The sequence below is a fragment of the Gekko japonicus genome, unplaced genomic scaffold, assembly GCF_001447785.1.
Source record: "Gekko japonicus isolate JY-2015 unplaced genomic scaffold, Gekko_japonicus_V1.1 scaffold365, whole genome shotgun sequence".
NCBI lineage: Eukaryota > Metazoa > Chordata > Lepidosauria > Squamata > Gekkonidae > Gekko > Gekko japonicus.
This window is the reverse complement of record NW_015162488.1, coordinates 21,106-32,185: the sequence shown is the minus strand read 5'-3', so window position 1 is coordinate 32,185 and position 11,080 is coordinate 21,106. Positions and strand designations below refer to the sequence as shown.

The window sequence follows — 11,080 nt, the reverse complement described above, 5'->3', positions numbered from 1 at the left end:
GGCAGAAGGTCAAAAATTAGTGAAAGAGCAGCTCCATGCTGCAAGGCATGGAGCAGATTGTAGTAGCAGATCAATGGCTTCTGGCACTGACATACAGAGATATTCATGGTTACACTGCCCTTCCGCTCGATATGAGAGCCAAAATAGAGGAGAACAAGTTGACAGCCAAATCTTTGGGCATAACCCATACTTCATCAATACTTTTTATACAAAGGTACTTCCCAAGGTAGATAGATAGAGTGCCTGAAGAACTATGGACGGAGGTTTGTGACATTGTACAGGAGGCAGCAATCACCACCATCCCAAAGAAAAAGAAATGCAAGAAAGCAAAGTGGCTTTCTGATGAGGCTTTACAAATAGCAGAGGAAAGAAGGAAAGCGAAAGGCAAAGGCGAAAAGGAAAGATTTACCCAACTGAATGCAGATTTCCAGAGAACAGCAAGGAGAGATAAGGAGGCCTTCCTGAATGAGCAGTGCAAAGTAATAGAGGAAAACAATAGAATGGGAAGGACTAGAGATCTCTTCAAGAAAATTGGAGAAATCAAGGGAGTGTTCCATGCAAAGCTGGCCATGATAAAGGACAAAAACGGTAGGGACCTAACAGAAGCAGAAGAGATTAGGAAAAGATGGCAAGAATACACAGAAGAACTATACAAGAAAGACCTCGATGTCCTTGACAACCACGACGGTATAATCACTGACCTCGAGCTAGACATCCTGGAATGTGAAGTTAAATGGGCCTTAGAAAGCATTAGTAACAACAAAGCTAGTGGAGGTGATGGTATTCCAGCTGAGCTATTCAAAGTCTTAGAAGATGATGCTGTTAAAGTGCTGCACGCAATTTGCCAGCAAATTTGGAAAACGCAACAGTGGCCACAGGATTGGAAAAGGTCAGTATACATTCCAATCCCAAAGAAGGGCAATGCCAAGGAATGTTCAAACTATCGCACAATTGCACTCATATCACACGCTAGCAAGGTCATGCTCAAGATCCTACAAGCTAGGCTTCAACAGTACGTGGATAGAGAACTACCAGAAGTACAAGCTGGGTTTCGAAGAGGTAGAGGAACTAGAGATCAAATTTCCAACATTCGCTGGATTATGGAGAAAGCAAGAGAGTACCAGAAAAATATCTACTTCTGCTTCATTGACTATGCTAAAGCCTTTGACTGTGTGGATCACAACAAACTATGGCAGGTCCTTAAAGAGATGGGAGTACCAGACCACCTCACATGTCTCTTGAGAAACCTGTATAAGGGCCAAGAAGCGACAGTTAGAACCGGATATGGAACAACTGATTGGTTCAGCATAGGAAAAGGAGTACGACAAGGATGTATATTGTCGCCTTGCTTATTTAATATATATGCAGAGTACATCATGCGAAATGCTGGCCTGGATGAATCACAAGCGGGAATTAAGATTGCTGGGGAAAAGATCAACAACCTCAGATATGCAGACGATACCACTCTGATGGCAGAAAGTGAAGAGGACCTCAAGAGCCTCTTGCTCAGGGTAAAAGAGGAGAGCGCAAAAGTGGGCTTGAAGCTCAACATCAAAAAAACTAAGATCATGGCATCCGGCCCCATCACTCCTTGGCAAATAGAAGGGGAAGTCGTGGAAGTAGTGACAGACTTCACGTTCCTGGGATCCCAGATCTCTGCAGACTGTGACTGCAGTCATGAAATTAAAAGACGCCTGCTCCTTGGGAGGAAAGCGATGGCGAACCTAAACAGCATGATAAAAAGTAGAGACATCACCCTGCCAACAAAAGTCCGCATGGTCAAAGCAATGGTATTCCCAGTAGTCATGTATGGCTGCAAGAGTTGGACTATAAGGAAGGCCGAGCGCAGAAGAATAGATTCTTTTGAACTATGGTGCTGGAGAAGACTCTTGAGAGTCCCTTGGACTGCAAGAAGAACAAATCAGTCAATCCTCAAAGAAATCAACCCTGACTGTTCCCTGAAAGGCCAGATAATGAAACTGAAGCTCAAATACTTTGACCACCAAATGAGAAGGGAGCACTCACTGGAGAAGACCCTGATGCTGGGAAAGATTGAAGGTCAAAGAAGACGGGGACGGCAAAGGATGAGATGGTTAGACAGTGTCAGCGATGCAACGAACATGAAGTTGAGCAAACTTCAGAGGATGGCGGAAGACCGGAGGGCCTAGAGGGAGCTGGTCCATGGGGTCGCAAAGAGTCGGACTCGACTGTGCGACTGAACAACAACAACTTCCCAAGGCATACCCAGAGGTGTTCCCAGTCAAGGTCCTATTGTGCACAGGACTACAGATACCAGGCCCCTCTGCCCCTCCAGTAGGGCTTCAGACTTTCTTATACTCAACATTCCCAGCCCAAGAGTCAGGGTAGACAATGGTGAAGAAACCCCTCTCAAGCCCTAGGGACCAGCACTGTATTGGTGCCCCATTCGCCTGACTAGATTCTGACCAGGGGTTTTTGGATAGGTTATCCAAATTCTTTTATAAGTGGTGCCAAGTTACTGTTGATGATTGGGTGTTATCCATAATAAAGAGAGGTTATTTTTTGAGTTTCAAATCACAGCCTTTGCATGAAACCTTCCAGCCCAGTCCTACAACCCTTCCCTCTTTCTAAAGCAGGAGGTCTCTCTATTAGCTAAAAGAGCAATTGCAAAGCTTGCTCCTGAGGGACAAAGGGCTTCTTTTCTAAATATTTTGCCATTGACAAAAAAGGTGGAAGCAAGACGTCCATTTTAGACCTAAGACCCCTGAATAAACATTTGAATGTCCCAAAGTTCAGGATGTTATCCATACAGGAGGTGATGGCCTTTATGGTTCGCCATACTAGATTTGTTTGGTTCACCACACTAGATTTAAAGGACACATCTATATATCTAATTTCCAACAGATGGCGCCGTGTGCGGATGCTTATTCCCAGGAAAAGGAAGCTCCCTCTGGCCCAGCAGTTTTTTTTTACATATTCAGTAGTCTACCAGTGCCTGCATAAAAATCCAAAAACTAGAAAAAACCCTTCAGGGACGGCTGAATTCCCCCCAAAACCTTTTGAAATGGCCTCTGCAGGGATCTGCTTCAGACACCAACTGTGTGAGAGAGGTTAGAACGTTCAGGGTGGGGGGGAGCCTTGGGGCCTGGCCTGGGGAGTCCCTAGAGGTTTTGAGGTGGGATTGGGGAAGCCTCAGCTGGGTATAATGCCACAGAGTCCACCTTTTAAAACAATCATTTTCTCCAGGGAGTCACAGATCTCTGCTGCCTTGAGTTCAGTTGCAAGTCTGGGGGGGGGTTTCCTTTAGGCCCCACTTAGAGGTTGCCAAGCCTGGGCCTGCCAGCACTTTAGGGTTGCCAGGTCCCCCCCGGCCACCGACAGGGGATTCTGGATAAGGTTGCCAGGTCCAGGCTGGTAAACTCCTGGAGATTTGGGGGTGGAGCCTGGGGAGGACAGGGACCTCAGTGGGGTACAATGTCACAGAGTCCACCCTCCAAAGCATCCATTTTCTCCATGGGAAGTTATCTTTGTAGTCTGGAAATGAGCAGGAATTACAGGGGATCTCCAGGTCCCACCTGGAGGCTGGCATCCCTCGGCAGCACCCTCTGGGTGCCTTGATACCACCTGATTTGCATGACTCAAGTAGGCCCAGCTGCTTGCTACTGTTCATCAGCAGCCACCCTATGAAAGCTGGGTTGTTGTGCAGATAAAAAGTAGGAGAGAATAATGTAAGCTGTTTTGGTCCCCACTGTGGAGAAAAACTGTAATTTTCCTAGGTAGAGGCTGTGGGAGAGGGGTGTGGAGATGGAAAGTTGCAGACAGAGAGGCAGATAAAGGTAGGTTGGCTGTTGGGTGGGAAGGAAATTGTGTTGCCAACTCCAGGTTGGGAAATTCCTGGACATTTGTGGGGTGGAGCCTGGGGAGGGTGGGATTTGAGGAGGGAAGGAACTACAGATCAGTATAATGCCATAGCTGGAGGAGAAAAAGAAAGGGGGGGCAGAAGGGAAAAAGAGTGTGAGAGAGGTAGAGGGAGACAGGAGGAAGCAAAGGTGTGAGGAATAGGATAACCATTCCGCAAGTTTCTTGCGGGTCTCCACTTGTACTCCCAAACAGCTTACGAGGAAGCTAAGGTGTCTTGCCTAGTGTCCCTGAAAGCTCACTTGATGAGGGCTCAGGTGTCTTCAGCAGCATTCCATGCCAGACTCGTACTGGAGGACATCTGCAAGGCAGCAACTTGGTCCACTCCCTCTACATTCATCAAACACTACTTGATGAATGTGGACTCCAGAAGTGAAGCTGCAGTAAGAAAAGCTGTGCTACGAGCACTTTTCTGTTGAGTAGGTGAACTTGCTATTCTCCCATGTGGGACTGCACAGAAGCCGCAATGATGAAAATGGGGTTGTACTTACCTGTAACTGTTGTTCATCAAGTGGCCTTCTGTGCAGGCCCACATCCCTGGGAAAGATCTCAATGAGTCTCTCCTTTGGAGAGCCACTAGCTGCCAGGAGAAAGCAGAACCTAGTCATCATTCCCATGGCCTGGGGGTGAGCCATGTAGACCTTGTGGTGCTGCTAGCCCTGTAGGGGCCACTTGGCTCAAGTTATTCCAGGGCTGTTCTAATATTCCAGTCTGCTCCTCACCATTTTCTTAGTGTGAGATACTAGAACCAGGGGTCATTTCCTGCAGGAGCGCACAGGAGCGGAGCTCCGGCAGTAAAGAGCCCAGGGGGCGGGCACATGCAACAAGCGCCGCCCCCTGCTCCCAGCAGCCCCAGGCCAAAAGGATGCTCCCAGCAGCCCTCAGTCAGAGCAAAAAGCAGCCAGGTAAGTTGCAGAGCTCCCCCCGGCCCCCTGGTCCAAAATAGTCCAGTGGCACCATTAAGACCAAGTTTTATTCAGGTACAAGCTCTCCCTCCTCTGCGAGGACAGATCTGCATGTTTCCGCCCCCCCCAATAGCTAGTAGTCCAAAACAGTCCACTGGAGCCTGAGCGGTGGGTGTTGCCTTCTGACACCCTTCTGGTGATGTCAGGGGGTGTGGCATATGCAAATAAGTTATGCTAATGAGTTATGCTAATGAGCTCCTGCACCTCTTTTTCTATGAAACGACCCCTGACTAGAACTGTCATTTCTCAAGGTACATCTCTGTTCCCAGCATCTCTAAAAGTTAAAACTATGAGGCTGGATGCATCTTATCTTGAACACAAATGATGATCAATGCACTTGTATAAACACCACCGGTATACACCATCAGTATAAACACTGCCATTTCACAGCTGCTGCCATATGTTTTGAACTGTTCGTAACATATTTTAGGACAGTTATGGTTTTCCAATGGTTTTCCCTCTTAGGTTTCAGAGCAATCGAAGATAAGCTGGTCCTACTGCACTCCAGCAGAACCAGAGCCTTTGGCTTCGTGTACATGTCAGTGGTGGTGGAGTAGGAGGTTTAAGCAACAAACCTTGGTATAAGATTTGAAGAGTTACAAGCACGTCCTGAAATGTTGTAGGGTATGTACCAATACTCTTCCATAATCACAATAACATAAACCTAGTGCTGCCCTTTAGGAGAAAGGAACTTTATCATTTTATCCTTAATACACTCTAAGAACTCATTTTAAAAAGCTCCCTTTGAAAATAAGTCATTAATGCTTTTATCAGAAGACTATAAGAATTACTGACTAGCTTAGATCAAAGGACAATCTAGTCAAGCTCTTTGCCTCCAACAATAGCCAGCCAGAATTACAATCTTATATCATTAAAAAGAAACACTACAGTAGACATCACTATATGCACTGGATTCTTAGTTAAGGCATAAAAACAGGTTCACCACCATAACAGGAACAGCTTTGTTAGAAGAAATCACTTACCGCTGATAACATGTGTCAGGATGAGCAAATAATGTGCCTGAAATGGCCACTTTATTGTCATCTTGTTTTGCTAAGAAAGTTTTTAAAAAATAAAATCACACTATGGTTCTCTCAAAGAAGTCAAAATGTTCTATCTTGTGGAGTCAGACAAACCACCAAATGATTATCTCTTTCTCTACAAATGGTGAAATATAATTTGCATGTTCTCTTTTTTCACATGACTGAGAGGAAATGTATGTTACAGGAAACCACAGCTATAATTGTTTTTTTATATGTATGCTTGTATGTGAAACAGTTTGCTTTAAGATCTCATAGCAAAATGAAAAGAAAAGTCATAACACAATGCATTTGTTACCCAAGATCTGTTTTAACTTGAGATGTCAAGGACTAAACCTGGAATCTTCTGTGTGTAAAAACATATGCTCTACCATTAAGCCACTAAACGCATCCCAAATACAACATGAGGAAAAGCAGCTTGAGTAAATATTAAAGCTCTGCCTTTTCATGATCTACTCTCCCTTGCAGCTGGGGAAGAAATGGGAGCTAGAGCTACCCATGGGGGTTCTACCTCCCAGGGCAAAACCCACCCATCATAGCAATTGTGGCAATCTCTGTGTGTGGCATAAGGACATTTGAACTTCTGTCTGCAGGAATCACAGGAATGTGACATATTTTATGTGCTGTCACAGTGCCTCACAAAGCAACATGGAAAGAATATCTTGAAGCTAGACCAGCTGACCTTGGAGCTACTCATCAAAGGTTAGGGTGAAATACCAGCATGCATTTAAAAATATTTTAAAAATTGCTACCCAAACCCATCCTTTTTGGGTGGATTTTGGGCACCAATCCACAAGTTTGAAAAAAGTTCAGATTCCGAGCAAGAGGCTATCTTGCGAATTCATTTCACAATGGAAAAAGAAGTATGGGGAAAACTAGTTTAGGAAAGAACTAGAAAAAAATGAGGAAAGACTGGGACAGCATGGAGATGTTAACAAAGTTGTCTGGATGCATGCCATCAGGACCTGGAGACTTATTATTTTTTAATTTCCTCAATAGGTCTAGAACTTCATCTCTGGTCACCTCAATTTGCCTCAGTACTTCTGACTCCCTTCCTGAAAATAGTGGCTGTGGCATGAGTACATGCCCCACAGTTTCCACGTTGAATGCATGCGGGGAATTCATTGAGCTTCTCTGCCATTTCCCCATCTTCTTTGGGCAGTAATTTTATTTCTTGGTCATCCAAAGGCATGACTACCTGTCTGGCTAGTTTCCTGCTCCAGATCAATTTATGGAAATGCTAATTGCTTGTCTTGATGCTTCTCCCATTCTCTTGCCTAATTGTTAAATTGCACTTTTTTGCTAGACCCTGTGCTCTTAAAACAAAAAGCCAGTTTGGTGTAGTGGTTGAGAGTGGTGGATTCTAATCTAGAGAACTGGGTTTGATTCCCCACTCCTCCACATGAAACCTGCTGGGTGACCTTGAATCAGTCACAGTTCTCTCAGAGCTCTCTCAGCCCCACCTACCTCACAGGGTGTCTGTTGTGGGGAGAGGAAGGAAAGGTAAAGCCTCTCCTGGACTCCTTCAGGTACTGAAGAGTGGGGTATAAAACCAACTCTTTTTTTCCATTGGGGCAGACCTTCCACTTTTTAAAAGAAGCCGTTTGCCTTTATGGCTTCCTTCACTTGGGTCATTAACTATGCAGATATATTTTTGAGACTTGGCAATAGCTTTCCTAAACCCATAATCCTTTCCCTAATGTTTTTTACTTTTTTCCGTACTTACACTTATGCATTTAATAAAGGCCTTGACCACCTAGGTACTGTTTTCTAGGAGTGGCTTAACATTGCTGGAAAGGGGGGGGGTAACTGTTGAAATTTCTATAATTGTTATATTTAAAATTAAAATTAAAAAAGACAGAAAATCATGATTTATTCTAGAAAAATCTCCACTGTTTGACACTAATTTGTACCTTTGTATGGAATATGAGATATTCCTTTGGGAAACAGCATTTAATCAGTACAAATATAGAATCCTGTTTATGGTCCGAATCTTCAGCATTTCACTCAGCAGTGTTTGAAGCTTTCCATTAACTTAAATGTATCTGAAGACTTCAAACGTTGCTGAGAAGAGGTGCATTAAGTAGACCAATATAATGTACTCAAATATGGCAGTTGATTTAATATTGGCTGGAAGGTTTGAATACTAACCGAACACTCCTCTAGGGTTGCCGTATGCCTGCCAGTACTCCAGCAGGCAGCAGGATGTACAAAAATGTTATCAAGTCTAGCAATTGCTGAAAACATGATTGTTTTACTATAGTGTTTCCGACAATTTCTAGAGAGGTATGACATCAGTTCTGGGGTTTTCCTGGAACTGTCATCATGCCACCGCCGACATCTCCCCCCCACCCCCGTGCCATCCCCAGTCTTTTGCTAGATGTCAGGCTGCTATTTGATTCAAGGAGCAGATTGCTATGAATACTATTTTTCAGTTAAATAATTAAAATATAATTAGTTTTAATATTATTTGAGTTACATGTTTGTAATATCTGTTTATGATCATTCCTCTTTTCATCTGGTGTTTGTTGGACTAGGATCTTGGAAACAAAGGTTTGAATTCTTACTCTGCCATGGAAGCTCACTAGGTAATGTTAGGCCAGTTACTCTGTCTCAGCCTAAATTACCCAACAGGCTTGTTGTTGTCAAGATAAAATGGAAGAAAGAAATTTGTTTTGGGTCCCCAACAAGATGACGACGATGCAGGGAGCTTGTGCTTGTGCTCCTGCAACTGATTGTGCCTGAGTGAACTGGCAATTGATAACAGCTAACACTTCGGACTGAGAATGATACCCCAGTTGCTGCTGCAGGGGCATAGGGTGAGAAACTGCAACATCTATTACTAGCGCTATTACCCACCCTTGGCACAGCCCCGGCTTGACACGGAGCTCCTAGCTGGCCTACCCAATGAGAGTGCTACTTACCTCCCCAGTCTGGCGTAAGGCTCCTGCTGGCACTGGTGGTGTCGGCGGTGGCTCTATGGCCTCTGCTTCGCCGATGCGGCGGCTATTTTGAGGCTGAAACTGGGTTAGAGATCTCACTCCGGTGGCAGCCGTGTGTGTTGCAGTGGCAGCGCTGCTCGTGTTGGGCTTGTGGACAGCAATGGGAAAGCCTAGGGAGGGTTTTCCTCTTCTCTGGAGCTTCTCCAGTCGGGCAGCGTTCCAGGAGGCAACTGTGAGCCCGGGACGGTGGTGATCGTTGGGCAGTTGTGACCCTAGCGGCCTCTGAGTAACAACAACTACAGTGGTGCTTTTGCGGCTGGGCTGGACTGCGATAGCAGAGGACCCCAGCTTGTTGGGGATTCTCTCATTGGAATGTGAGAACTGGACAGACTGGGTGGTCATGACTGAGGACGAGAGAGGAGCGGAGCTCAGAGCCAGTGGGAATCCGGGGATTGGAGCACCCCTAGTGGCTTGGCTATACCAATGAACAGCAGAGGGAGGCGGCACAATTTCCCCCCCTTTCCGTGCAGATGTGAGAACTGGAGAAGAACTTAGACCACTTGGTTGGCAAGCAGTAACTTTCATCATCACTGTGGCAGATGGTTGCTGGCCTGGAGGATGGAGAGGAAAGCCCTAATTATATTAGAGGATTAATAAATTGTTTAACGGAATATGTTATAAATTAGGTGTTAATAGGATGTATTTTAGCTGGATATAAATGAAATAATTAGTTGTAATTAAAGGGATTGTTTGATTCTTATTAGGCTATAAAACCACCCTACTAAAATAACTATAATCATTATGTAATTGATGCGATTTTGGTTGCTAGTACTGATCAATTGTTAACTAATTAATGAATTAATGTATGACATTAGTTGGTAGGATAGGTTTATCACTGGCCTTTATTTATTCACTGGCCAGGTGACTTGAAATTGGTAGCAACCTTTATAGGATATTGAATTATATAGTAGGACGGGTGGGATAACTGTAGGATTTAACAGCATCAGAAGCAGCAGCCTGCTACCAACGAGCATATAAGGGGTGCATTTCATCAGCCCCACCAGTGGTCTGAGGCTAACACGAAGACTGTTAGGTGTGGCAATTCCTGGGCATAGGATCCCGGTGCTCCTGGAGAGGGGAAAGTATAGTGGTGGGTCCAGGCCGAGAGTTAAGGGAAGGGAGCAGAGAAACAGAATGGCTCGGTGCCCTTCCAGCCTGCGACCCATCCCGAAGGTTGTTGGCAGAGGGGCTAGGATGGATAATCCCCTTCCGACATTGGTGTTGTGCAACGCCAGGTCTATAAATAATAAGACCATGGTCCTTCGAGACTTTCTGCTAGAACAGAAGGTAGACCTGGTGTGCGTGACAGAGACCTAGGTGCGGGATGGTGAGACTGTAGCTCTCTCTCAGCTTGCCCCTCCTGGGTTCTCAGTCCTACACCAATCCTGGATTAAGGGGCAGGAGGGAGGAGTGGCTATTTTCATTCGGGAGGCTTACTCCTTCAGGGCGCTCCTGCAGTTGGAGATCACGGGCATTGAGTGTGTTGGCCTGGTGTGGGAGGCCGAGGAGAGTGTGGCAATTTGGCTGGTGTACCGACCACCTAACACATCGGCCAATAGCCTGCCATCCCGGATGGAGGCTGTATCAGGCTGGGCGTTGGAACACCCTAGGCTAATATTCCGTTCAGGCAGTGGACCTAGTGTTGTCCATGGTGATGCTGGGACTCTCCCAATCTTTAACGACCGCCACTCACCAGGCCGGACACATGCTCAATTTGATCTTTGTGTCTGGGGTAACAGTGGACTGGATTACTGCCTCGGCAGTACTGTGGTTGGACCACCACGCCCTGAGGGTCCGTCTCAATGTTCCACCCCGACCTTGTCTAGGCGGTGAATGTATTTTAGCTTGCCCATGGAGCCAAATGGACCCTGTGTGGCTCCAGATGGCTCTGCGGGATCCGATTCCCCCTGATGGCTTGTTGGATGAGCTTGTGGAGGACTGGCATAGCCGGCTCTCTGCAGCCATTGACGAGATCACTCCCCGGTGCCCTCTGTGCCCTCGCTCTAGGCTTGCTCCCTGGTTTACCCAGGAGTTGCGGCTTATGAAGCAAGAGCTGAGATGGCTAAAGAGACGGTGGTGTTGTGCTCATGACAAAGCTACAAGAGCATCTTATAGGACATTTATGAGATCCTATGAGATGGCAGTCAAAGCCACCAAGAGAAAGCTCTATGTGGCC

General features: G+C 45.8%; 1 protein-coding gene across 1 annotated transcript in view; it reads right to left on the bottom strand.

Moving 5' to 3' along the window:
* The window catches only part of CD96 (CD96 molecule), a 57,167-nt gene extending 47,921 nt beyond the window's left edge, over positions 1-9,246 (bottom strand). The window contains exons 1-3 of the mRNA XM_015405946.1: positions 8,827-9,246; positions 5,846-5,915; positions 4,389-4,477 (exon numbers count right to left, since the gene is read on the bottom strand). Of these exons, the coding sequence (XP_015261432.1) occupies positions 4,389-4,477; positions 5,846-5,915; positions 8,827-9,246 (579 nt within the window). The remainder of the gene's footprint in view (positions 1-4,388; positions 4,478-5,845; positions 5,916-8,826) is intronic.
* Between the last annotated feature and the right edge of the window lie 1,834 nt (positions 9,247-11,080).